Here is a 27,887-nt window from a genome sequence, read left to right on the forward strand (position 1 = left end):
TTTTACATTCTTTTTTTCATACTAAGTCTTAAAAACCTGGGCCGGGTGCGGTGGCTCACGCCTGTAATCTCAGCACTTTGGGAGGCTGAGGTGGGCGGATCACAAGGTCAGGAGTTTGAGACCAGCCTGGCCAATATGGTGAAACCCCATCTCTACTAAAAATACAAAAAAAAAAAAAATTAGCCAGGCGTGGTGATGGATGCCTGTAGTTCCAGCTACTCAGGAGGCTAAGGCACGAGAATCGCTTGAACCCGGGAGGCAGAGGTTGTAGTGAGCCGAGATCAGGCCACTACACGCCAGCCTGGGAGACAGAGCAAGACTCTGTCTCAAAAAAAAAAAAAAAAAATCTGGTGTACTACTTATATAGCACATCCCGCTTCCGACTGAGACATGTTAAGTGCTCAATGGCTGCTTGTGGCCAGTGGCTGCTGTACTAGACAGCCCAGGCCAGAGCCAGTCTAAACACCAGACTCCTAGATTTGAGGCTCACTCCTGTCTGTCGGACCTGGGTCATGGTTGGCACAATGCTGCCACCGGGGTCACGGCATCCTCTTGCCTCCATGAGGGTTTAGTACTGCCTGGACTGAAAGGCCCCTTGCCCTGGTCTGAGCTCTCAGGAGTCTGTTAGACTTCATGGCACCCCACACATTCTTTTTTTTTTTTTTTTTTTTGAGACGGAGTCTCGCTCTGTCGCCCAGGCTGGAGTGCAGTGGCGCGATCTCGGCTCACTGCAAGCTCCGCCTCCTGGGTTCCCGCCATTCTCCTGCCTCAGCCTCCCGAGTAGCTGGGACTACAGGCGCCCACAACCGCGCCCAGCTAATTTTTTTTTTGTATTTTTAGTAGAGACGGGGTTTCACCGTGGTCTCGATCTCCTGACCTTGTGATCCGCCCGCCTCGGCCTCCCAAAGTGCTGGGATTACAGGCGTGAGCCACCGCGCCCAGCTAGCACCCCACACATTCATCCTGGGTCCCCATACCTCCTGCCTAGCACTGCCTGGCACAACCACCTTCCTCTCCCCATCACCAATTTTTTCTGCTATGTCCAACCTCAACAATCAGACCTAAGATTCTAGATGGGACAGAGGCAGTCTTACATTCTCCTTGCTGCATTTCTAAGGCCTCTCTGTGGAGGCCTTAGATCTCTGGGAACACAACTTTAAATAATTTATTTTCTGCTTATAAAAGCAATTTGTGGACAATATAGATAAATATAGAAAGAGCAACACAACCAACAACAAGGTATAAATCAAATAAGTCAGCTTGGAATCCTAGCACTTTGGAAGGCCAAGGTGGGAGGATCACTTGAGGCCAGGAGTTCAAGACTAGCCTGGGCAATATAGCCCAACCCTATCTCTACAAAAAATTTAAAAATTAGTCAGTTGTGGTGGTGTGTGCCTATACTCCCAGCTACTTGGGAGGCTGAGGCAGGAGGATGGCTTGAGCTCAGGAGGTTGAGGCTGCAGTGAGCTATGATTGCACTACTGCATTTCAGCCTGGGTGACAGAGTGAGACCCTGTCTTAAAAACAAAGAAAAAAAAATGAGTCAGCCCCTAACTTTGTTTCCAGAGAATGCATAGAACTCTGACAGAAGTGATTGCACCCATAAATGCAGATAAAATCAGTTTGAAATATTCCTTTTTTTTTTTCCAGACTGAGTTTTGCTCTTGTCACCCAGGCTGGAGTGGTGCAATGGTGCAATCTCGGCTCCCTGCAACCTCCACCTCCCAGGTTTAAGCGATTCTCCTGCCTCAACCTCCCAAGTAGCTGTGATTACAGGCGCCCACCACCACTCCCAGCATTTTTTTTTTGTATTTTTAGTAGAGACTGGGTTTCATCATGTTGGCCAGGCTGGACTCACCTGGTCTCCTGACCTCTGGTGATCCACCCACTTCAGTTTCCAAAGTGCTGAGATTACAGGCTGAACCACCGTGCCCAGCCTGAAATATTCTATATTGGGAGGTTAATTAGATTCTCTCCTGTCACTTACCCTCAACACACATACCCAGATTCATAGCAGTGTGGGCCCAGAGTTGACATACCTCTACCAGTCGGTAAAATACTAAAACATTCATCTGTAAAATGGGAATAAAAAAAAAATTACTGAAATACAGCCAGGCGTGGTGGCTCACTCCTGTAATCCCAGCACTTTGGGGGGCCGAAGTGAGCGGATCATGAGGTCAGGAGTTCGAGACCAGCTTGGCCAACGTGGTGAAACCCCGTCTGTACTAAAAATACAAAAATTAGCCAGGTATGGTGGCACGCACCTGTAATCCTAGGTACTCAGGAGGCTGAGGTAGGAGAATTGCTTGAACCTGGAGGCAGAGGTTGCAGTGAGCTGAGATGGCACCACTGTACTCCAGCCTGGACGAGAGAGCAAGACTCTGTCTCAAAAACAAACAAACAAAAAAACACGACGGAAATACTTCTCTACAGAGTAGAAATGGCTGTTGCCCCTGGAGTGGTTCCTGCTGTCCTGCCCCTCCCCTAGATTGGACCACCCTCAAAAGCAGCAACTAAAGAGTTAATGTGGTCCCAGCTGAGTTAATTCTGATTGGTCGGCATCCTTATCTCCCCCCACCTATCTGCTGCGGGCCCCTCAAGGACCAGGGCAAATCCTCGCCTGCCAGGCCCTCCCAGGCTCTGGTTTGGATCTGGTCTGGGCAGAACATGACTCAGGGGCTGCACAGACCCCAGGCAGGCCTGGCCAAAGGCTCCGGGGCCCCTGGAGTGGGCTGGGCTAGCTGGGCAGGCCTGAGTTCCAGCTTGTCCTGGGAAAGTGCTTCCTGGGAGCAGTTCTTTTGTGCAAGCCTCAGAACCAGTCCCAGGAAATGGGGGCTTCTCCCTAAAAACTTACGCCCCCTCACTGGTGAGGGTGAGAGAATGGACACCTGGTGAACCGACGGCTGAAAGGGGCCTCATTTTACAGAGGCAGGAACTGAACCAGGAAGGGGAAGTTTACCCGTTCCCTCAGTGCTGGCTAACTGGGCAAAGGCAGGCAGAGCGACTTGCCGACCCCATCCAGTGGCACGGCCTGTGATCTCGGCCACCACGTGCTGAGCGCTCATTGTGCGCCAGGCACCATGCCACGTGGACCACGTGTGTTAACAAAGCCACCCTTCAAGCAAGGTGCTGTCATTAATCCCCATGTTACAGGCAGAGAAACTGAGGCACAGAGGGGAGTAACTTGCTTAAGGTCATGCGGCTAAGTGATAGAGCCGTGACTGGAATCCCTGAAGCCAGGCTCCAGGATCCAAGTTCTATTCAGGCCGTTCTACTCTCCCTCCACTCACTACATAGAAGCTTTTTTCTTCTCCTTCCAACACCAGGCGGCAAAACCACTTCCACCTCCCTTGCCTGCCTCTCTGAATCCCTGTCCAGCAGTCTCGGCCTGCCGGGCACCAGGCCTCTTGCCTCTTTCGGCTCATAGATGCTTTTGACCTATGATGAGGCTGTGAGTCACATACACCTAGTTTTGCTTACAATTTCAGCAGGGGACTAAAGCCCTCCCATGATGTGCCTTCAGATTAGGAACCCTTGGCCCAGTGGCCCGCATCACAGGTACTGTTCTGTGCTCCTCACTCAGGTCACAGGATAGGGCAGCTTCCATGCCGTTTGTTGCCTGCTCCCGGGTGGAGGGGAATCTGGCTGGCAGCTTAATTCTCTCTTGTCTGACCTTCTGACTCCTCTCCTGCAGGCCCTAGCCAGGTCCTTTGCTTTCTTTCAGCAGGGACAGAAGGCTGGGAGGATGGGGAGGATTGGCTCAAAAGCGTCTGTGTGCCAAAAGAGGCGAGCTCTGTGTGGGTGTGGGCTCACACACACATGCACACGCACACACCCCGTCCCCTAGCCCCGCCAAGTCAGGGTGGGTGGGGAGCTGGGACAGTGCCTAGCCCTGCCTGACACTGTCCTAGCCGGCTGGGCCTCCACCCCTCCCTGTCCTCCCTTCCCACATTCAGAGGCACCTCTCAGGCCAGGCTGCCCAGTGCGAAGGGGAGGTACGGGGTAGCAGTGCCCAAGAAGTCAGGTGACAGGCCCCACGAGGGCCTGTGAGCTCTCTCCAGGCCTGGGCCATCCTCTGAGCCCACCCTTCCTGTCAGTGCCCTACAGGAGCCTGCCAGGGGACAGGGCTAGAGAGAAGGGGACAGGGCAGCGACAGGCACACTCCTGCCCCCTTCCCTAGAGCTCCCTCGCTCTGTGTGCTGAGGGTGCTGGGAATTACGAAGTGTTTCTCAGGCATCCGGCAGCCAAAGGCCAGCTAAAAAAAGGACCTCGGGATCCCTCAGTGGCTGGGATGGGACCAGGGGCTGAGACTCCAGCAGCTGGTACCAGTCCCAGCTCTGCTGCTGGGATTCGGGGTGGCCGCAGGCCAGCCCCTTCCTCTCCCTGGGCCTCTGGCTTCTCGCCCAACAGTGGGGGTCATACTGCATGGTCCTCAAGGGTCTCCCCAGCCACGACTATCTGTGTTAAAATGACTTCCTAACGGAAGGGTAGACGGTGTGGTCAGCTCCCTGGAGGGCCACTGGAGAAGTCAGGCCCTAACGACACATGGAACCCTCCTCGAGCTCTGTTTCCACCTCTGGAAAGGGAGGTTTTCCAGCTACTGGGGCAACCCCACCTTCCTGCTTGGGGATCCCCGAGGAGCTGAATTTGAGCCACCAAACTTCAGAGGTGGGAGGACTATAGCAGTTGTCAAGGTCAAGGTGAGAACACTGAGGCCTGGGGAGGGGAGGGCCCTGCCCAGGCCACTGGGCTCGATAGAAGCAGGGACAGGAGCCAGGCCTTCTCCCCAGGCTGGCCCTGTGCCCTGTGTACACCACCGGAGGTCTGGCTGAGTGAGGGGTGATCCTTTCTCCCTCCTTCTCAGGGAGACTGGGCCCAGAGAGCAAGCTGGAGCCTGTCCCTCTGTTTCTTGTTCTTCTTTTTTTTCTTTTTTTTTTTTTTTTTGAGACGGAGTCTTGCTCTGTCACCCAGGCTGGAGTGCAGTGGCACAATCTTGGCTCACTGCAAGCTCCGCCTCCCGGGTTCACGCATCTCTCCTGCCTCAGCCTCCTGAGTAGCTGGGACTACAGGCGCCCGCCACCACGCCGGGCTAATTTTTTGTATTTTTAGTAGAGATAGGGTTTCACTGTATTAGCCAGGATGGTCTCTCTATCACCTGACCTCATGATCCGCCCACCTCGGCCTCCCGAAGTGCTGGGATTACAGGTGTGCACCACCGCGCCTGGCCTGTCCCTCTGCTTCTGAGAGCTGGGTCCATAGAACATTGGGTGGCAGCAGGGTTGTATTTTCTGGGGTTCTCTTTCTTGCCCTCCCCAGTCTGAATCAAGCCATCTCCAGGGTGATGCATATGAGGAATTAAAAATTAAATGTCAGTGTGGCAAATACGGGAAAACTGGCCCAACAGGTCCCCAGGGGTGCCCTGGGCGGTGAGAGCTGCCTGGGTCACCCCACCCTCTGAGTCAGACAGGCCTGGCTCTGCCAGAAGAGGCATCCCTAGGCTCAGGCAGGAGGCCTCGCCTGCCCTGCACCCTTCCTTTAGTCCTTGCTGCTGGAGAGGCAGCTGGAGTCAGCCCCATCTCTCCTTTCCACCCAGCCTGCTGCTGCAGGAACTCTTCTCTAAACTCAAGGCCCAGGCACCTTTTAGGGGTGGAATCTGAGCTCTGTAGGGTGAGTCAGGCAAGGCAGCTATGATTGGCTTTTGGCTGGTTTGTGCGGATGATGTTAGGCCAAAGGGTTGTGGGGTGTGGGGTGTTAGGCCTGCCACAAGAGTGCAAACAGAGCTCCACACCCCCTTCTCTACCCACTTGGCTCCTTCCCTATCATTAAGGACCTCAGCCTGAACCTCCAAAGTTCCATCCAGGCCCATAAACCTCCATCCTTCATCCTGGCCCATAAACAGCCGCCCCTTTGTCCCCATGGACTCACAGATGTGTGCCCCCCTCAGGAGGACTGGCCAGGGAAGAAGCCCTTGAAGCGGGCTCAGGGCCATTTAGGCAGGGTCTCGAGGGACGTGGTGTGCCCTCTGGGGGCATGTCCCCCTCATCCTACTGACTTCTTGCCCCAGAGAGAGGGCAGACCAGGGCCCTCCATAGTACCCGGTGGAGGGCAGAAGCCATGGTAACCTGGGTCTAAGGGTGGTTCTCAGATGGTAGATAGGTCCAGAGGAAGATGGTTCATGGGTGAACACTCTTTTCTGGCCCCCAGGAGGGGTCTGAGCTGTGGCAGAGTGTCGGGCTGTGTTGGGGAAATAATCCGTCTCCTTTATAAACTGCTCACTGGCTCCCAACTTCACAGCTGCTCTGCAGGATACACACAGCCCTTCTCGATCCTCTACCACCTCCACCAGGCCAGCACCCCCACACTGCACCCCTAAGCCAGGAAAACAACTGGCTGGGCTTCATCTAGTTGGGTATGTTGGGTGCCTAGAGGGGTTTCTGTGTAGTTCTTGATCTGGGGCAGAGGTGGGGGCTCCCAGCTTCCTTTTCTCCCAGCCTGCAGTGGTGTCCCCAAACATGCCTGCCTCTAACTCAGGCTCAGGGCCATCTCCCTCCCACTCTGCAACTCCACACCCCACCCCACAGGGCCGGTGCCCCAGTTCAGGCTCCAGGAGGAGTCCGGCAAGGAAGTTTGCATTCCACGATGTGTAGCTAAGACTCCGAGCTGGCTGCCACCCAGGGTCAACCATGCATTGCCCACTGGCCCAGCCCCTGTTGACCCACCCTTGAGACTTGGCTGAGCCCTGAGGAATCACAGGCATGAGGATGTGTGTGTCCCGGCCACGAGGAGGCCAGTGGGGTGGACTGAAGCCATGAGTGGGTGAGCCCTGCCCTCCTGAACTCTCAGGGGTGCCACAGGTGAACAGTGGGCCCCAGCCCCCGCAAAACTTCAAAGGGAAACTAGCCTCATCCTTGAATAATGAGTGTTTTCTTCCCCACCTTCTTCCCTCCCTTTCTTCCTCCTTCTCAACTCTGAAATGTTAGCAGTAAAGAGGGCACTAGGGGATTCCTGGTGACCTGTCCCTGACCATGGGGAAGCACTCATTCCTCAGATGCAACCAGAGAGACACACCCTGGAGGCTGTGCCTGGAGCAGTGGCCCAAGTCCTTGATTAGAACCCAGGGGAAGGCCGGGCGCGGTGGCTCAAGCCTGTAATCCCAGCACTTTGGGAGGCCGAGACGGGCGGATCACGAGGTCAGGAGATCGAGACCATCCTGGCTAACACAGTGAAACCCCGTCTCTACTAAAAATACAAAAACTTAGCCGGGCGAGGTGGCAGGCACCTGTAGTCCCAGCTACTCGGGAGGCTGAGGCAGGAGAATGGCGTGAACCCGGGAGGCGGAGCTTGCAGTGAGCTGAGATCGGGCCACTGCACTCCAGCCTGGGTGACAGAGCGAGACTCCGTCTCAAAAAAAAAAAAAAAAAGGAACCCAGGGGAAATAAACTTTCTTGAGAACTACGCTGCAGGACCTCTTAAGGTGTGCAGTGGCCTCTGGTATCACAGCCAACCTCAGGGAGGTGGTATTATTCCTATTTTACAGATGAGAAAACTGAGCTTCAGAAGGCAAGAAAGGGGCATAACTTCTTGAGCACCATCTCTATGTCAGATACTATCTCTGACTCCTTTTAGACGAGTCAGTTAAGATTGCAAATCTGGTCTGCCTGACTCCCAAGTTGATGTTTTTTCCACTCAATCACAATAATTAAAAAAAAAAAAAAAAACTAGGCCAGGCGTGGTGGCTCACGCCTGTAATCCCAGCACTTTGGGAGCCTGAGGCAGGAGGATCACAAGGTCAGGAGTTTGAGATCAGCCTGGCCAATATGAGGAAACCCTGTCTCTACTAAAAATACAAAAAATTAGTGGGCATGGTGGCACGCACCTGTAGTCCCAGCTATTCAGGAAGCTGAGGCAGGAGAATCGCTTGAACCCAGGAGGCGGAGGTTGCAGTGAGCTGAGATCGTGTGCTCCAGCCTAGGTGACAGAGTGAGACTCTGTCTCAAAAAACAAAAACAAACAAGCAAACAACATACTATTATTGTATTGGCTATTTTTTTTTTTAATTATAAACGAAACAAAAGTTCATTGTTAAGAACCTCCCAATAGAGACAAATATAAGGAAGGAAATACATATAAATATTCTTGGAATGGTAGTTCTCTCCATCCATGCTTCCTCCCAACTAATCATTGCTGGGAACTTTCCACTATAATAGGCTGTGATGATGGGTTGGTTTTTTTTTTTGGTTTTTTTTTTTTTTTTTGAGATGGAGTTTCACTCTTGTTGCCCAGGCTGGAATGCAATGGCGCAATCTTGGCTCACCACAACCTCCGCCTCCCGGGTTCAAGCGATTCTCCTGCCTCAGCCTCCTGAGTAGCTGGGATTACAGGCATGCGCCACCATGACCGGCTAATTTTGTATCTTTAGTAGAGACAGTTTTCTCCATGTTGGTCAGGCTGGTCTTGAACTCCTGACTTCAGGTGATCCGCCTACCTCAGCCTCCCAAAGTGCTGGGATTACAGGCGTGAGCCACCATCCTGGCTGCTGCAATGGTTTTTAAAGGGCTGCTTTGGCCAGGTGAGGTGGCTCACATCTGTAATCCCAGCACTTTGGAAGGCTGAGGAGGATCACTTGAGCCTCAGAGTTGGAGACCAGCCTGGCCAACATAGCGAGACCCCGTCCCTACAAAAAATATAAAAACAAGATGGGCAGGTTGGGTGCAGTGGCTGACACCTGTAGTCTCAGCACTTTGGGAGGGTGAGGCAGGTGGATCACTGGAGGCCAGGAGTTCAAGACCAGCCTAGCCAACATAGCAAAAACCCATCTGTATTAAAAATACAAGAAAATTAGCCAGGTGTGGTGGCGTGCACCTGTGGTCCCAGCTACTTGGGAGGCTGAGGCAGAAGAATTGCTTGAACGCGGGAGGTGGAGTTTGCAGTGAGCCGAAATTGCACCACTGAACTCCAGCCTGGGCAACAGAGTGAGACTCTCTCTCAAAAAAAAAAAAAAAAAAAAAGGCCGGGCGCGGTGGCTCATGCCTGTAATCTCAGCACTTTGGGAGGCCAAGGCGGGCGGATCATGAGGTCAGGAGATCGAGACCATCCTGGCAAACATGGTGAAACCCCGTCTCTATTAAAAATACAAAAAATAAAATTAGCCGGGCGTAGTGGCAGGCGCCTGTAGTCCCAGCTTCTCGGGAGGCTGAGGCAGGAGAATGGTGTGAACCCGGGAGGCGACGGAGCTTGCAGTGAGTGGAGATCGCGCCACTGCACTCCAGCCTGGGCGACAGAGCAAGACTTCGTCTAAAAATAAAAAAACAAAAAAAAAACACGCTGGAAAGCTGGGCATGGTGACTTGCACCTGTAGTCCCACACTTTGGGAGGCCAGGAATTTTTGCAGGAATTCTCCTTTTTTTTTTAATTTTTGAGACAGAGTCTCGCTCTTTTGCCCAGGTTGAGTGAAGTGGCACAATCTCAGCTCACTGCAACTTCTGCCCCCTGGGTTCAAGTGATAGCAATTCTCCTGCCTCAGCCTCCCAAGTAGCTGGGATTACAGGCGTCTGCCCACACCCACCTAATTTTTTTTTTTTTTTTTGTAGAGACAGGGTTTCACCATGTTGGCCAGGCTGATTTCAAACTCCTGACTTAAGATCCACCTGCCTTGGCCTCTCAAAGTGCTGGAGTTACAGGAGCTCAGGAATTGGAGGCTGCGGTGAGCCACTGCATTGCAGCTTGGGTGACAGTGAGATCCTATCTCCAAAAAAAACAAAAACAAAAACAAAAACAAAAATTAAAGGGCTGCTTCAGCTGAACTGAGCTGCTCGCTTGTACACCTCTGTGAAGTGAGTGAGGTGACCGATGGTCTTAGCTTCTGGGTGTTGTCTGGGTGTGAGGACGAGGAAGTGCTGAGGCCCAGTTTTGTGGAGTTCCCAAGCTGGCAGAGCCAGGGCTGGACTCTGCCCCAGGCAGCCACAGTGCAGGGAGTGGCTGTGGCCAGCTGCCCAGGCTGGCCCAAAGGGGGAGGTGCTGCAGCCCGGCCCACCAGGGGCATGCTCAGATGGTCATTTGCGTGTTCTTTGCTTCACTGCACATAGGTTGGTCTGCCCCTTTCGACGTGGGCTGCCACACTCGGAAGGCCATGCACTCCACTCCCCTGAGAATGTTTGAGGCACATGGCAACCCCTGCCGGCGGCACCCTGGGCTCCTGAGTCTGTCATTTCCTGGTGCCCAGGGTGGAGCAGTGTAAGGTTGGGACACAGCAGGCTCCCCAGCTGACTGCAGCAGTCAGAGCCCCGTGTCTGAGGCCAGCAGTGACCTCAAGCCCAGCCCTGCCTGCCTGGTCTGGGGCTCCTGGAAAAGAATTTTGAGAACTCTCCCTCCCAGCTCCCCCCGCCTCTATCCTGCTGCCCCTTTGGCGTCTCTGGAGTCAGAGGACAACCTGGAGGCAATTCAGTTATCCGTCCCAACACCCTGTCATCGAGGGGTGACCCTGAGTGTCCAGGCCACTGCCCACACGACGCGGGTGAGCTGATTCACAGAAGGGACACTTTGTGGGCCTGGACTCACAGAACACCATAGCCAAAGTGATCCTTGGAGAGTATTTACAGAAGGGGCAGAAACAGACCAGAGTGAGAAGTTAGTTTGCTCCAAGTTAATTGGTAGCAGAGCTGGAGCCATAACACAGGTTTTCTACCTCTTTGTCCCATACTCTTTTTTTTTTTTTTTTTTTTTTGAGACAGGGTCTCGCTCTGTCACCCAGGCTAGAGTGCAGTGGCACAATCTCAGCTCACTGCAATCTCCGCCTCCTGGGTTCAAGTGATTCTCCTGCGTCAGCCTCCCGAGTAGCTGGGATTACAGGTGCCCGCCACCACGCCCGGCTAATTTTTTTGTATTGTTAGTAGAGATGGGGTTTCACCGTGTTGGTCAAGCTGGTCTCAAACTCCTGACTTCAGATGATCCACCTGCCTAGGGCTCCCAAAGTGCTGGGATTACAGGCGTGAGCCACCGCACCTGGCACTTGTCCCATATTCTTGCTGCCACTCATTAAACTCATCCAGGGATGTATTCATTCAACAAATACTTGTTAAACTGCCCGGTCTGTGTCAGGCACATACAAAGAAGCAGCCATCACCGAGCCCTCAAGTAGAGTGGGCTGGGCAGCAGGGACTGCAGTCATCAACAATAGACATAGAGTTGTGTTAGAGGGAAAGTATGAGAGCAAACACTATACTGGCAAAGGAAGGAGGCTGTCAGGTCCCAATTTTGGCTCTGGCACTTACTAGCTCTTTGACCTTGGGCAATGTACTTAGCCTCTCTGTGCTTCAGTTTTCTCATCTATAAAATAAAAATAATAACTTGTCTCTTAGGGTTACTGTGAAGACTAACAGTAAAACTGGGTTGCTATATGTGAAGTACTCAGAACAGTGCCTTGCACCTAGTAGGTGCCTCATAAATGTCAGCTGCAATAATAATGCACATAGAGCCTGAGGATCACACAGGGAAGAGAATTAACTCTGGCTGGGGTTGCCAAGAAGGACTTCACAGAGGAAAGGCATTTAATCTGGGGCTTAAAGGATACCTAGGAGTTTGCCAGAAAAGGAAGAGAATCCTAGGCAGAGTAAGAGCAAGAACAAGGCTGTGGAAGCCTGAGAAGATGTGGAAATGGATCGCAAGTGGGGGCAGTGATTTTCGGGGGTTGGGAGAGGCAGATGTAGCTGGATCATCTAGAGGGCTTTTCAAGCTACCCATCTGCCCCCAGGACCTCTGAAACCTCTGCACATTTTCCCCATGGGGTGGTTTCTCTGCCACACCAAGGACCCCTGCTGCAGGGGGTCCTCGGTGCTACTTGTTCATGAGTAGGTCAGGTTCCCCCAGCTACAGTGGGGTGGGAAAAAGACAAGAACCACCAGTGGGAGCCCAGGGTTTGTGGAGTAGGTGGGGAGAAGATGGCAGGAGCTGCAGGGGGTCCACCTTATGAAAGTTCTCACGGGCCATGTGAAGGTGTTTGAATGTCTTCCTCTGGACCAATGGAAGTATTCGGAGCCAGAAAGTAACCTGCTCTGAGATACTTTTGAGAAAGAATATCCCTGTGGCAGCTTTGGAGAATGGAGTGAGGCAGAGACTGGGAAAGTGTCTGGAGTCAAAGGCAGTGGTGAGGACTGAGAAAGGGCTGAGGTGGAGAGGCAGCAGGAGGGAGGATTCAGGAAATGACAGGCAGAACTGGATGACAAGCTGGGTTTGCAAGGTGCCCGAAAAGACGGTGATCTATAACTCACTGTGGAACCTTGGGCATGTCACTGAATCTCTCTGAGCCTCTGTTTTCTCATCTGGAAAATGGCGGTAGCAATGACAGCACCTGTCTCACTGGGCTGTTGTGAAAAGCAAATGAGTTAAGCGATAGAAAGTGCTGAAAGAGCCTGGGCGTGGTGGCTCACGCCTGTAATCACAGCACTTTGGGAGGCCAAGGCGGGAGGATCATGAGGTCAGGAGTTCAAGACCAGCCTGGCCAACATAGTGAAACCCTGTCTCCACCAAAAATACAAAAATTAGCTGGGCGTGGTGGCGGGTGCCTGTAATCCCAGCTACTTGGGAGGCTGAGTCAGGAGAATCGCTGGAACCCAGGAGTCGGAGCTTGCAGTGAGCCGCGATCTTACCACTGCACTCCAGCCTGGGAGACACAGTGAGACTCTGTCTCAAAAAAAAAAAAAAAAAAAAAGAAAGTGCTGAAAGAGTACCTGGTACAGAATAAGTGCTGGCCAAGTAGCAGCTGTTGATCCTACTGTTAAGATTGGGAGTTTAGTGGATGGGAGAAAGGTGATATCTAGAGGATATACACATTCTAAGTTGCCCCCAACACTTTTTCTTTTGATTTCTTGTCTTCTGTTTTAACTTTTTTTATTATAAGGTACACATAAGATAAAATTTACCATTTTAACAATTTTAAAGTGTGCAATTCAGTGGCATTAAGTACATAACTTTTTCTTTTTTTTGTTTGTTTGTTTTTTTTTTGAGACAGAGTCTTGCTCGTCACCCAGGCTGGAGTGCAATGGTGCGATCTTAGCTCACCGCAACCTCTGTCTCCCAGGTTCAAGTGATTCCCCTGCCTCAGCATCCTGAGTAGCTGGGATTACAGGTGCCCACCACCATACCTGGCTAATTTTTGTATTTTTAGTAGAGATGGGGTTTCACCATGTTGGTCAGGCTGGTCTCCAACTCCTGACCTCGTGATCTGCCCACCTCGGCCTCCCAAAGTGCTGGGATTACAGGCATGAGCCACCAAGCCCGGCTTTTTTTTTTTTTTTTTCCGAGACAGTCTCACTCTGTCTCGGTTGCCCAGGTTGGAGTGCAGTGGCACAATCTTGGCTCACTACAACCTCTGCCTCCTGGGTTCAAACAATTCTCCCTGTCTTAGCCTCCCGAGTAGCTGGGATTACAGTTGCCTGCCACCATGCCTGGCTAATTTTTGTATTTTCAGTAGAGACGGTTTCACCACATTGGACAGGCTGGTCTCGAACTCCTGACCTCAAGTGATCTGCCTGTCTCAGACTCCCAAAGTGCTGGGATTACAAGCGTGAGCCATGTACCCTGCCTCAAACCCTCTTCTTAAGGAGGCTTTTCCTTTGTTCTATGACATGAAGAGAGGCAGGTTAGGAAATTCAGCACCCATAGAGATAGATGCTGTCCACACCTGTGCATTTGCACACTGAACTATGTCACCACCCATGCCAGTGCACTTGATGCCAGCTGCCTGGGCGGGAAGCAGTTTACCTCCTGAGTCTGTTTTTCTGGGACTAAGATTAAAATGAGTTTGCATTTGCCTTCCCTGAATAAACATCAGTGAAAGGGAAAAGCTAAGTAAGCCACAGGAGCCCATGTGGGCCCAACTGGGAAAGAAAAGGGCCAGACGGGCTTGGAGAGCCAGAGAGACTATGTTCAGTTCAATACTGAAGCTTCTGAAGGGATGAGGCTGGCCTTTGGGACTTGCCCCAGGGCCAGACCATGGTGTGTCACAGCACCGCAAGCACTGTGGTGAGGTGGTGGACATGTTGTGGGACCCCCTTGTGTCGGGAAAGGGACCTAAGAAGCCAGGGCTTGGACTGAGCTGTTATAAGCCGCTCCAGAGATGGATTTTCCCCCTGTGGTTTTGGGAGTCTAATGCATTTTCCAAGTGCTTTAAGATCAAAGGGTATAGTGAGTAATATTACCTTAGGCCCATAAAGTCCATCCATCTTCCTCCCACACACACCATTAAGCATTCAGGGTAACCCAGAAGGTGCTACTAGACTTCCAGGGAGCTTAGCTTTGATTGTTCACAATTTTTTCACTTTTCTGGAAAAGAGGATTACAAGATATAATCCTTCAACTATTATTGGTTTCCTGGATTAGGGATATTATCTCATTTGATCCTCATAATAGCCCTGCAAAGTAGGAACTATTGACTCAATTTTCTTTTCTTTTTTTTTTTTTTTTTTGAGACGGAGTCTTGCTCTGTAGCCCGGGCTGGAGTGCAGTGGCCGGATCTCAGCTCACTGCAAGCTCCGCCTCCCGGGTTTGCGCCATTCTCCTGCCTCAGCCTCCGGAGTAGCTGGGAATACAGGCGCCCGCCACCTCGCCCGGCTAGTTTTTTGTATTTTTAGTAGAGACGGGGTTTCACCGTGTTAGCCAGGATGGTCTCGATCTCCTGACCTCGTGATCCGCCCGTCTCGGCCTCCCAAAGTGCTGGGATTACAGGCTTGAGCCACGGCGCCCGGCCTCAATTTTCTTTTCTTTTCTTTTCTTTTTTTTTTTTTCTTTTTTTTGAGACAGAGTCTTGCTCTATCGTCCAGGCTGGAGTGTAGTGGCGTGATCTCAGCTCACTGCAACCTCTGCCTCCCCAGTTCAAGCAATTCTCCCTGCCTTAGCCTCCCGAATAGCTGGGATTACAGGCGCCTGCCACCATGCCTGGCTAAGTTTTGTATTTTTAGTAGCGATGGGGTTTCGCCATGTTGGCCAGGCTGGTCTTGAACTCCTGACCTCAGGTTATCCTCCCACCTTGGCCTCCCAAAGTGCTGGGATTATAGGCACGAGCCACCATGCCCGGCTGCCTCAATTTTCTAAGTGAAGAAAATGGGTCTCAGTGATCTATAGAAAACGTAAGGTGGAAAGCCTAGGTTTGCACCCTGGTTCTGTGAAGGGATTTGAGGTGACACTGGTTACACTCTTAGTATAGGGCTATCACATAGGAGGAGCCTGGACAATGGCTCAACATCACTGTCCCCATCCCACATCTCCACTGCTCATCTAAGGCCACACCGCTGGCAAGCCTGAGCATGAATGGAACCGAAGACTTTTGATGCTAAGTCCCCAGCCTTTCCGCTTTTCAATTACGTTGAAATTAATCAGAGATCTCAACCCTGGCTTTTGAAGGCCGGGCCTCCATCTCATCAAAATCGGAGTGTGCGTACATGATGGAGGTTATTAGACCATCAGTGGTTTGCATGTGTATGTGGCACATCTCAGGATGTCATGGGAGACACACCTCTGATGGGCTGGGTCCCTGTACCTGACCCTGGTTCCCAGTCACTGGGTTTGAGAAATGTTGAGAACAGGAATGTTGTTGGCCATGCAAGTCAACAAAGGCAGAAAAAAAAAAGACAAGTTGATGGCTCAAGGCCATTCCAGCTTCAGAATTCTTCAAGAACAAGATGAGTGGTTTGCTGATCCCCTCTGACCAGAGTAATTCTGAGATGGCCCTTGGTAACCCAGGGTCTCACAGATATTTCTGTAACATTGACCTTGAGTGCCCTTCTTGTATATTAAGTCCAGAGAGTTAGTACCATCAGCCCATCGCTGAGTAACAACTGGGCTTAATATGCATCCAGCTTTGGGGGATACCATAAGACATGGTCCCTGGACTCCAAGGAGCTCCCAGATCTCACTGAAGGAACTAGAGGACAATCTGGAGTGCAAACAAGAGTCCCCCCTCTTTTGGAAGCTTGGCTGTGGGTTGCTCTGGGCAGCAGTGGGTCAGTGTGGTGCGGACAGGGGATGGCTCCCAAGTGCTTTTTGTGCATTGCATCATTTAGTCCTCACAACTTCCCTACAATGGGTAATTCTGTTGTTATCACCATTTCACAGACGGGGAAATTGAGACACAGGGAGATTAAGTAACTTGCACAGTCATACACCTAATAGGTAGCAGAGCTGAGATTCAAATCCAGGCAGGCCGGAAAGCCAGAGTCAGTGCTCTTAGCCCCTACCCCTGTTCCATCCTAGAGGGGCTCAGCTAATCCTTGAAGGATGAGGGATTTTAGGGAGGCAAAATACTAAGGAGTGGGAGCTCCACAGACCTGGGTTTGGTAGTACTGGTTGTGTGACTTTAGACAACTTTGAGCCTCAATTTCTTCATCTGGTAAATGATAACATCCTCTTTCATACAGAGTGGTGTGACTGAGATAATGCGTTTAGTTAGAGCACAGTGCAAGGAGTATTATGATGATGATTATTGTTATAAACGGAGAGTGGGAAAGACAGGTACAGCTGACCAACACCCAGCATCATGGATGAACATGGACTATATGTGGTGGTTGAACAGGTGGCAGGGAGGGAGTCCGTGAAGTTACAGTGTGGGATGGTTGTAATAGGTGAGTGTGAAATAACAGTTGGCTGGGAAGCATGAGGCCAGGTCATTGAGGACCTTGAAAACTAACTAAAATGCTCTACAGCTCTTCAAAACAGCAGGTGTGTGGACTTTGTTGACATATGGAAATGTATGTTTGGAAAAAAAAAATAGAATGCAAAATAGTATGTACAGACTGACAGCTGTGTAAACATATTATAGCCTGTTAAGCTTAGCGATCAGAAGGGCATCTGCAGAGCTATATTCAAGTTCAGGCTGGGAACAGTGGCTCATACCTGTAATCCCCGCACTTTGGGAGGCCAAGGTGGGCGGATTACTTGAGCCCAGGAGTTCCAGACCAGCTTGGGAGACATGACAAAACCACATTCTCTAAAACATATACAAAAAATTAGCTAGGGCTGGGCACAGTGGCTCACGCCTGTAATCCCAGCACTTGGGAAGGCAGAGGTGGGTGGATCACGAGGTCAGGAGTTCAAGACCAGCCTGACCAACATGGTGAAACCCCATCTCTACTAAAAATACAAAAAATTAGCTGGGCATGGTGGTGCATGCCCCTATAATCCCAGCTACTCAGGAGGCTGAGGCAGAAGAATCGCTTGAACCCAGGAGGCAGAGGTTGCGGTGAGCGGGGATCATGCCATTGCACTCCAGCCTGGGTGACAGAGTAAGACTCCATCTCAAAAAAAGAAAAAAAAGCCAGGAATGGTGGGCACACATCTGTAGTTCCAGCTACAGATGGGAAGATTGCTTGAGCCAGGGAGATCAAGGCTGCAGTGAGCCATGATTGTACCACTGCACTCCAGCTTAGGTGACAGAATAAAACCCTGTCTCAATTAAAAAAAAAAAAAAATTCAAGTTCATCACTTTTTATTTTTCTGTAAACACCTAATGACTACTAAGAACACACAGGAGGCCAGGCTGAGGAGTTTGGCTTTTCACCTGTGGACCTCCATGGGGAGTCGTTGCAAATTCTATCGGTTTGTTTTGCTTTTTCATCGAGATGGAATTCATATACAGTCAATCCTCCCTATTTGTGGAATCTGTATTTGCAAATTTTGCTTAGTGGCTAAAATTTATTTGTAACCCCAGAATCAATGTTTGTATTGCTTCTGTGGTCATTTACAGACATGCACAGAGCAGTGAAAATTTTGAGTTGTTCAACGCACAAGCTCCCAGCTAAACAATAGGATCCTTTGTCTTCTTGTTTTAGCTGTCATACATAAATGTCTTTTTCTGTTTAGTGTCACGTGTTATAGTGCTATCGGCCATGAGTTCAATGTTAACCAACCAACAAAATATATTAAAGTGTCTTTAAGCAGAAACACAGCTAAAACAAGGTTATGGTTATGTATTGATCAGTTGACAAAAATCTTGTGACCAGGGGTCATAGGAACCTAACCCTGTATTTCCCCTAGGAGAAACGGGTCAGTATTTACGAATACCATGTTCACTGCAACTTTATAGAACATAACTATGACAAATGGTGAGGATTGGTTGACTGTACCACATGATTCCTTTTTTTTCAAAATCAGACTTTTATGTTTTGGTATATGCACAAGGTTATGCAGCCATGACTGTCACTGCAGATTTTCAAGCAGTAAAATGGCCTCAATGAGCAGCAGTTTGAGAATTATCTGTCCATCTTTCCCTGTCCCCTGATTTCTTTCTGGTCTCTTTCAGAATGCCCAGGAAAACCATGGGCTGGCTGTCCCCACCCCCTCAGTTCCAGAAGACTTCGCAGACAAAGAAGTGACAGGTAAGTGAACCCTGGGCTTGAGGCTTGTCCATCTTTCTTTCTGTCCTCCTAGGGCCCTGAGTTCAAAAGCCAAGCATCTTTCTGACCATCTTCACAGCTGGTGACAAAGACAGAGTCCCCAGGCACAGCCACTCTCGCTATCCTCAGTCCTCTTGATTACTGGCTGCAGTGGGCCCGGGCAGTGGGGCTGGGCGTTCAGGAGAGCCAGGGTCAGCAAAGGCCCCCTTCTGGCGGGGGAAGGATGGTGAGGCGACAAGGCCAGAGCAGGAACAAGTGCAGCATAAAGTGGGAGAAGGGCCTGGCTTTGAATCCCACCTCCCCACATATTCGCTTTGCTCCCTTGGGCAAGACGCTTCACCCCTCCTACCTCTGTATCTTCCAATGAACAATGGGAACAACAGTTCAGTTTGGAGGAGTAAATGAAGTGGTGGATGGGATATAAGTCATGTCTGTCACACCTCTCAGAGGTGCTTCAAACTCGCTAATGGCTTCCCTTATCACTCAGAGAAAAGGTTCTTGCAAGGACTGCTGGAGTCTAACCTGAGTCTGGCCACTTTCCTTGCTTGCTTTCTCCTCCCACACTACCCCGGCCAAAGTGTCTCCTGTTGCTCCTGAAATACCCCAGGCACATTTCCACCTTGGGGTCTTTGCACTGCAGACCTCTCAGGTTAGAATGCTCTTCTGCAAGGCATCTGTGTGGCCGTCTCCCTCACTCCTTCCTTCTTTGCTCAAATGTCACCTTCTCTGCGAGGCCTTCTCAGACTACTTTATTTATTTATTTATTTATTTAAGATGGAGTCTTGCTCTGTCGCCAGGCTGGAGGGCAGTGGCGTGATCTCAGCTCACTGCAACCTCGGCCTCCTGAGTAGCTGGGATTGCAGGCGCACGCCACCACGCCCAGTTAATTTTTGTATTTTTAGTAGAGACAGGGTTTCACCATGTTGGCCAGGATGGTCTCTATCTCTTGACCCTGTGATCCGCCTGCCTCGGCCTCCCAAAGTGCTGGGATTACAGGTGTGTGCCACCGCACCCAGCTGGACTGCCCTATTTAAATTGCACCCGCTGCACCCCTCCCTTGCTGGTATTTTTTCCCATCGCACTCATCCTCTAATGTGATAATAATGTACTCACACGTTATGTTCATTGTCCCATTCAAGCATAAGCTCCCTAGGAGGGCCAGTGTTTGTCCGTTTTTTGTTTTGTTGGTTTTTTGCTGCTGTACCCCAGCTCCTAACTCCTGCCTGACAGTTGGGTGCTCAGTGAACGTTAGTCTTCCCTTTCCCTGCTCTTGGTTTCTTCAGTTTGAAGTCAGGCAGCTGGGAGGAGCCCTTCAGAGCTGCACACTCCCCAGGTTCGCCACACTGTTAGGGACTGAGAGGAGGGAAGCAAAGGATGGGTGCCACTAAGAAGGAAGTACACTCTGGGAGGGGGGCTGGGGACCTGGTCTGAGGACAACAGAGGGATGTGAGCTGCTGGGGCCAGGGACTCTCAGCATCTCTTTAGTAACCCAGATTGTCCAGGCCACCTTCCTTCTGCACACCCCCGTTCTATCATGCAGACCAGAATCTGCCTCCGTTCTCTATGAAGTGGACAGCTGGGTTCTTAGTAGCTTCAGGGTCTTTAGAAAGCAGGAGTTGTTTGTGTAAACTGCTCCCTCCTGCAGGTCTGTCACCCAGCCTTCCTCACTGAGGAGCTCTCTCGCCCCTGCCCCATGACTTCCTATCTCTTTCCCACTTTCCCTGTCTCACACAGTCTGAAAAGGTCAGCACAGATGGTAGCAGTCAAAGTGGTTCCATTCTATTAACTGCCTACTAGAGGCCTGGCACCATGACAAGCCCTTTCTGTGTATTTGCATGGATTCTCTCATTTAATCCTCACAACAGCTGTAAGAAGCGAGCACGGACAACATGCTCCTTTGATAGATGAGGAAACTGAGGCTCAGCAAGGTTAATTAGTGTGTTCAAGGTCGCTCATCTAATAAGTGGTAAAGCTGGGATGTGAACCCTGGACTTTCTGGCTTGGCCAAGATCAAGGTCGCAGTAAAAAACAGATGGCGCACTCAAAGGGGATAACTGAAGAGAGCTGAGTAAAGGGACGGCGTACCAGAGTGTGAGCTTGGTTAGGCGACTCCTGTCTCCTGGGAACAGTGACACCCAGGGACTGAACGCAGTGGGAGAGGGACATCCCGACAGGACCTGTGTCTGCGGGGCAGAAAGGCAGCTGCTGCCAACCTGTGATGCAGCCAGGAGGCAGCCAGAGGAACCAGAGCCCTGGCCCTCTTGTCCCCACACCCCATCTCAGAGGGCAAGCGAGTCCCGGCGCAGGTTAGAGCGTGACTCTGGGGAGGCAAATGGAGGTTATTCCTTACAGGCTTCAAAGGCTGTGCCAGGGACAGGCAGGGGACCCTCCCTAGAAAGAAGGGGGACACTCCCAGGATAGCTCAGGAGACTGGACACGGGGCTGCTCCCTCTCTTGGTGTGCAGGAGAAAATGATCCAGTCATTCTCTTGGGCGCCCACCCCTGCCCCTGAGCTGGGTAAACAGAAATTGGCAGGGCTGGTCTGCTTTGTTTCCGCCCCCCATCTTTGTCTCTTCTTCTTTCAGGTACCAGCTCACTAGTCAATGGCAACCTCCGACTGTACAGCTCTGTGGGTGACCTGAGGCCTGGGCAGTATGGCCAGGATCTACTCATCCCCCCACCTCCCCCAGGCCCAGCCCCGGGGCCCCCCCAGGACATTTCACAACCTCCAGGGGAGTTGCCACTGCCATCTCCACCTTCCACAGCACCCCCACCGCCTCCCCTGCTGCTGGAACCCCCACCCCCGCCCAGCATGGCCCCACCTCCACCCCCAATATTGGAGGCCCTGTCCCCACCACACACTCTTTCCTCCCCATCCACACCCACCCCTCCTGACTTCATTCCCCCTGCCCCACCCTTGGCCTTTTTAGCCCCCCCACCACCTCCTATGCCAGCCCCAGCACTCCCAGCTCCAGCATCTCCTCACACAGTGGGAACTCGTCTCTTTCCTCCTGGGGGTGTCACCAAGTGGAAATCAGATGTAGCACTGAATGGCAGGCAGGCAGAGGCCACCAGATTTAGCCCCCCGAGAAGCCCTGCTGAGCCAAAGGGGAGTGCCCTGGGACCAAACCCAGAGCCCCATCTCACCTTCCCCCGTTCTTTCAAAGTGCCTCCCCCAACCCCAGTCAGGACTTCGTCCATCCCAGTTCAGGAAGCACAAGAGGCTCCTCAAAAGGAAGAGGGGGCCGCCAACAAGGCTCCCAGCCGACTCCCACTGCCTCCCAGCTTCCACATCCGCCCCGCCTCCCAGGTCTACCCAGACAGGGCCCCCAAGCCAGACTGCCCTGGGGAGCTCAGGGCCGCAGCACCAGCCAGCCCAAGGCTGGGCCAGTCCCAGTCCCAAGCAGATGAGCCCCCAAGAGTTGGGACTCCGGGGACTCCGCCTCCAGCCCCTCCCCTGCCCCCTCCTGCAGCCCCCCTCCCTCCCCCACCACCCCCACTTCCCCCAGCTGCACCTCCTTTGCCCTGTGCTCAGAAGGCAGCCCATCCACCTGCTGGATTTACAAAACCCCCTAAATCCAGCTCTCCTGCTCTCAAACCCAAACCCAACCCCCCCAGCCCAGCGGACACAGCCTCTTCAGCACCTGTGGACTGGAGGGACCCCAGCCAGATGGAAAAGCTGCGGAACGAGCTGGCGGCCTATCTCTGTGGCTCCAGGAGAGAGGACCGATTCCTCAGTCACAGGCCAGGCCCAACAGTGGCCCCTCAGAGCAAGGAGGGCAAGAAGGGCCCCAGCATGCTCGAGAAAGAGACTCCCCCGAGCCCGCCAGCAAAGGACACTCCCCCAGGTGTTCCTGAAAAGAGTCTTGGCGGCAGCAGCCTGACAGAGACAGAGGCTACCCCCAGCCTGGCCCTGCCCCCTGTGGACTACATTCCCCAAGACTCTCCAACTCCCAGTGTGCGGCAGATCCGGAATGAGCTGGAGGCCCGGCTCTCCTCATCAGCAGAGAAGGAGGCCAAGCCCAGCATAGGATCTCTACCCCCTAAGCCTTGGCTAGAAGGGGGAAGAATTTTTGAAAATGGGGCTGATAATGACAAACTCTCCAAGCCTGTGGCCAAGAATCTGCCACCTCAATCTACCACCCTGCTGCCAACCACACCACTCCAGCCCAAGGCCATGTTGGGACCAGCCACACCACCCAAGGCCACATCTGGGTCAGCCACACCACCCCAGGCCACACCTGGGCCAACCACACCACTCAAGGCCACATCTGGGTCAGCCACACCACTCAAGGCCACAGCTGGGCCAGCCACACCACCCAAGGCCACACCTGGGCCAACCACACCACTCAAGGCCACAGCTGGGCCAGCCACACCACCCGAGGCCACACCTGGGCCAACCACACCACTCAAGGCCACAGCTGGGCCAGCCACACCACCCAAGGCCATATCTGGCCTGGCCATATCATCTACAGCCACAACTCTGCCCACCACCACATCCCAACTGATGGCAGAGAAAGACTCAGGGCCAGCTGGGCAGCCAGCGAAGCCAGCATCTCAAGAAGTTTCCACTCCCTCCCAGCAAAGGGGAGAGGGGTCCCCCTCAGAGGCCACTAGGCTGCCCACACAGGGAGCCCACTCATCTCCAGCCCTCCCACCAAAGACATCTCCTGGTGGAGGAGAGGTGCCATGTCTCTACAAGCCCCACTGCCACCAGAGCAGCCTCAGCCGTGAGGTTGCTGTGGTGATGCCCACCCTGGCCAGAGGAGGGGCTGCAGGGCCAGGGGAGCCCGTAGAGGTGAAGGAGCCCCCAGGGCTGCCAGCCAAGCCCTCTGCCTCAGCCCAGCCCACTGATGAACTCCTCAGGCACCCGGTGACTGGGGAGGTGGTGGAGCGGGGCTCACCGATGGCCCTGCTCCTGGCGGCCAGGCAGAGGGCGCAGAAGGGGAGACCTGGAGGGGCTGCCCTGGGTCGGTCCTCTCTGCCAGGAAGTCTCCGTGACCACAGCCACCAAGCCGAGGTCAGCTCTGACAGCATCTTCCACAGCCAAGGCAGGCCCAACTCCTTCACTGTGGTGCCCAAGTTACCCAAGGAAGCTGAGAAGGACTCCCCGCTGACGATCGAAATACCCAATAAGTGGGGGCCGCGGCCGGGAAGAGACGCCGAGGGCACAGAGCCGAGCCGCAGGCACAACTGGACAAAGCCGGAGCCCCAGGCCCCTGTGGCCTGGGAAAGAGCTGCTACCTCCAACCTCCCCCAGGGCCACCCGCTGCCCAAGTCCTTCTCCTCTCCACCTTCTCCTTCGTACAAGAGAGAGGAGGAGGAGGAGGAGTTCAACTTCGAGGTCATCCCACCGCCGCCAGAGTTCAGCAATGACCCTGAGCCCCCGGCCCCGGCCCTCCAGTATCTGGGCCGCCGGAGCTCCCCTCCCCGGAACAACTACTCAGACTTGGGGCAGCCCCCGAACGCTGGCCCCGGGGCGCCCCCGGCTCTCGGCTTCTCGCGCTTTCCCGTGGGCGCGCGCTACGCCGGGGCTGGGGGCCTGGAGCGCTTCTCGGGAGGGGGCCGCTCGCTCATAAAGAAGCGCCTGTACGTCGGGGAGCCGCACCGCGGCCCAGGGATGCCCCGCGGTGGCACAGGCCGCAGCCTGAGCCCTCCCAACTGCTTCCGGCCGCAACCCGGAGGCCCCGAGATGCGGCGCGTGAACTCGGCGGGTCGCGCGCCCCCCGGAGGCCTGCATGCAAGGAGGCTGTCCCTGGAGGGCGCCGCCCGGGGCGCCGCGGAGGCCAAGCACAAAGCGCCTGGCAGCGCCCCAGCTGCTGGCAGGTGAGCTGCGGACCCGCCTGGTGCGGGAAGCCGGGAGGGGTGAAAAGCCAGGCGAGGGCCAAGGAGGCCCGGCCATCAGTCAAGAGAAAACATTTGGTTTTCTCCCCTCGGCCTTGCAGGTAGAACGGGGAGGAAGGCCCACTTACCGGGAGAGGGCGCTGTTGGCGCCTTCCTGACCTGCTTCGGGACCTCCCTTGTTCTCTTTCCCCATCATCTCCTCTCGTCTCTCTCCCACCCGCTAGATCCCAGCGGTCAGGCTAAGTGTGGGGCGGGCAGAGATCTGAGTGGGCCTTCGGTGGAGGGATTTCCCAACACAGAGTTGGATCCAGACACAGGCTAGGAGTGAAAGATTTCTGAGAGAGAGGATATTAGGCATGTTCTCTGGCCAGCAGGGCCCAGACCGGAATGGGAGCCCTGTCTGTGATGGTCTCAGTCCCTCCCTGGGGTCGATAAGCCCAGGGCTTGTGGGGGCAAATACAGAAGTATGAGCAGCATCTTTTCCTCTCGGTCCCTGGGGGAGATGGGAGGCGTGTTGGCTAACCAGCTGCAGATATTAACCTCACTTCTCTTGCTCTCCCCCAGGTCTCCCCACACCACCACCCGCTATGGAAGCCCCATCAACACGTTCACCGTGAGGCCTGGGACCCGCCATCCCATCTCCTATGCCTGCTCAGGGGCCCATTGGAAAGCCACCTCCTGAGCCAGGGGCTCTCTTAGCTCTATTCCAACAAACTGTGTCCTTAAGGATCTGGGCACTTGTTTCTTGTGGGGGGTGGGAGGTACACAGCAGCTGTTAGGCGACAGAGGAGTCTTTGATCCCCAAAGACCAACGATGAGAAGCAGTGGCCCAGGAAGATCAAGAGTGGGCTTCTGTTTCCCAAAGCCTGGTGTGGCTGTGGACTGTTTACATATCGGGGGTGGGAGGGGAAGGAGGTTAGAGAGGAGGAACCATTAAGGACCTGGGCGCTGAGTTTCTGCTCTCTGGTACTATCTGCTTTAGCAAGAGTTATTTAAAACAGTTTTACAAGCACGGCCTACTGAGCAGGTTCTGAAAACAAGGGGTGGGTCACTGACTCTGAACTGGAACCCATCGAGATAGCTGTGATTGTCTCTCAGGCCCTTGCAAAGGGCTGATTCCCAGCTCTATCCTGGTGGGTGTGCAGGGCACCGAAGGGAGAGCTTTAGCCTCCATCACCTGCCATCCCAAGCAAGAGTGAACACCTGGGGTTCCTAGGCGCATTGAGGTGGGACCAGGAATGTGTATGTATAACACATGGAGAAGAACCATGTGTGGGGTGGGGAGAGAAGCTCCCACATGTGGAATGGAAGCCCTTTGCATTGGCCAAGGGCAGAGGTGGGAGATTGATGGTTCATTTCTCCTTGGCTCTGGCCCTTAGCTACAGGGAAGCCTAGAGAGAGGACACTTGGCAAGTTTAGGATGGGAAGCAGGGTTAAGCCTGGCTGTGCTATTCAGACCTGTGCAGCCCTGATTTTGGGGACTGGGCCCAAGGAGCCATGAGTCTTTGGCTTGACACTAGGGGCTTTACATGGCCAGGTCTCATATGGGATTTGGAGAGGGCATTTTTCCTAACACTGATACTACAAGTCACCAATACTACTGATGCCTTAAGATGCTAGAAAGCCTTGGAGAGTGGAGGCAGCAGAGATGGGAATGGAGGTCTGAAGAAGCTTGCTGCTGAAGGGGAATGTGTTTGGGAAAGTCAAGAGTGGTAGGATTGGTTGGCCGGGTGCAGTGACTCACACCTGTAATCCCAGCACTTTGGGAGGCCGAGGCTGGTGGATCACTTGAGGTCAGAAGTTCGAGACCACCTTGCCAAAATGGTGAAACCCTATCTCTACTAAAAATATGGGGGGGAAAAAAGGGTGCTAGGATTGGGCCAGTTAAGAGCAGGGGAGACCTGGCCGGGCACGGTGGCTTACGCCTGTAATCTTAGCCCTTTGGGAGGCTGAAGTGGGTGGATCACGAGGTCAAGAGATTGAGACCATCTTGGCCTACATGGTGAAACCCCGTCTCTACTAAAAATACAAAAATGAACTGGGCATGGTGGTGTGTGCCTATAGTCCCAGCTACTCGGGAGGCTGAGGCAGGAGAATCGCTCCAACGCGGGAGGCAGAGGTTGCAGTGAGCCGAGATCGCGCCACTGCACTCCAGCCTGGTGACACAGCAAGACTCCGTCTCAAAAAAAAAAAAAAAGAGCAGGGGAGACCTATTAGTATGGTGACCACATGTCCTTTGCCTGGGCTGTCTAGGTTTATGCTTGTTTTCCAGTGAATTAGACCCCCTTCCACTTCGCAAAAAAGTCCTGGTTTAGATGCTATAATCACCAAACATACCAGGAAGCAATATTCCTGGGTCTTGCTTCCCTATCTTCAGGTCTTGGTGGGCCAAATTCTTGGGACCAGACCAAGGTGGCCTGCCTCAGTAAGAAGGAAGGACTGAAGAGTGGTCCATTTCAGAGGAGCAGGCTGGTGGGGGCCAGCCAGAAAGTAGTTCCCTTTGGGGGAAGATGTTGGACATTTATTACTTGTGGTAACCAGCCTAGGCACTGTGTTGTCAGGACAGCAGGTGAGCCACTTAAGGGAAGAAAGTGCAGGGGTGGGTGGGTGCCCAGATGACCAAGGCCAGCCACCATGATGGGGTAGGGCCTGGTTATCTGTGTTCAAGAAGCGAATCCCACCCCAGCGCCAGCACTAGCTCTCTCTATATGTATGTATTTTCCCTGTACAATGTTTTATAAAAGAGATCACTAATTTATCTGCTGTGCTAAGGCCTGAGGAGTGGGGTCTAGACTCTCAACTGTATATTGCTCTGGGGTGGGCAGGGAAGACTGAGTCTCACTTGACTTGGAAAATAAACGGCCAGTTTGGACTGGCCTCCAGCTCCGTGGCTGTGTTTGTCTAACAAGGATTTGGGTAACTATTGGATACAGGCCACTATGCTTAGCATGGATAGACTGCCATCAACTCACCCACATGACTCCTGTTCATGGCAAGCTAATAGTCTAGTGGAGGAGAGGACTGAAAAAGAGCACACAAAAACATCAAAAATTACAAGTAGTAAGAAGGAAAGGAACAGGGAACGTGAGAGAATAGCTAGATGTGGGGAGAAGAATGGATTTACTTTAACAGGGTGGTCAGGGAAGGCCTCTTGTGGTGGTGACATACTGATTTAGGCAAAGCATCCAGCACGTGCCTAGCGCTTAGTAGTAGATCAACAAATGGCATCTTTGGGTGATGGCTACCTCACATTCGTATGTGGCCCATTACAATTTTCCATAAAGCTTTTTTTATTTTAAGGCCATCTTGACGTCATACTTTTAGAATGTTTTATTTTATTATTATTATTTTAGATGGAGTCTTGCTCTGTCACCTAGGCTGGAGTGCAGTGGCACCATCCTGGCTCACTGCAACCTCCACCTTCCAGGTTCAAGCGATTCTCCTGCTTCAGCCTCCCGAGTAGCTGGGACTACAGGCATGCGCCACCACGTCCAGCTAATTTTTGTATTTTTTAGTGGCAATGGGGTTTCACTATGTTGGCCAGGCTGTTCTTGAACTCCTGACCTTGTGATCCACTTGCTTCGGCCTCCCAAAGTGCTGGGATTGCAGGCGTGAGCCACAGCACCCGGCCCCCAATTTATTTTTTTTCCAGAAAAGAAA

General features: G+C 52.9%; 2 protein-coding genes across 3 annotated transcripts in view; one reads left to right on the forward strand and one right to left on the reverse strand.

Moving 5' to 3' along the window:
* The window catches only part of C4H6orf132 (chromosome 4 C6orf132 homolog), a 41,511-nt gene extending 14,398 nt beyond the window's left edge, over positions 1 to 27,113 (forward strand). For both annotated transcript variants that reach the window (XM_015136343.3, XM_077999965.1), the window contains exons 3-5: positions 18,290 to 18,365; positions 20,969 to 24,209; positions 24,792 to 27,113. In XM_015136343.3, coding sequence (XP_014991829.3) covers positions 18,290 to 18,365; positions 20,969 to 24,209; positions 24,792 to 24,909 — 3,435 coding nt within the window. In that variant the 3' untranslated portion in view covers positions 24,910 to 27,113. The remainder of the gene's footprint in view (positions 1 to 18,289; positions 18,366 to 20,968; positions 24,210 to 24,791) is intronic.
* Positions 1 to 27,887, reverse strand: part of CIMIP3 (ciliary microtubule inner protein 3) — an 82,712-nt gene that overhangs the window by 37,717 nt on the left and 17,108 nt on the right. The gene's annotated exons all lie outside the window — the stretch shown is intronic.

This window comes from Macaca mulatta, chromosome 4, assembly GCF_049350105.2.
Source record: "Macaca mulatta isolate MMU2019108-1 chromosome 4, T2T-MMU8v2.0, whole genome shotgun sequence".
Lineage (NCBI taxonomy): Eukaryota > Metazoa > Chordata > Mammalia > Primates > Cercopithecidae > Macaca > Macaca mulatta.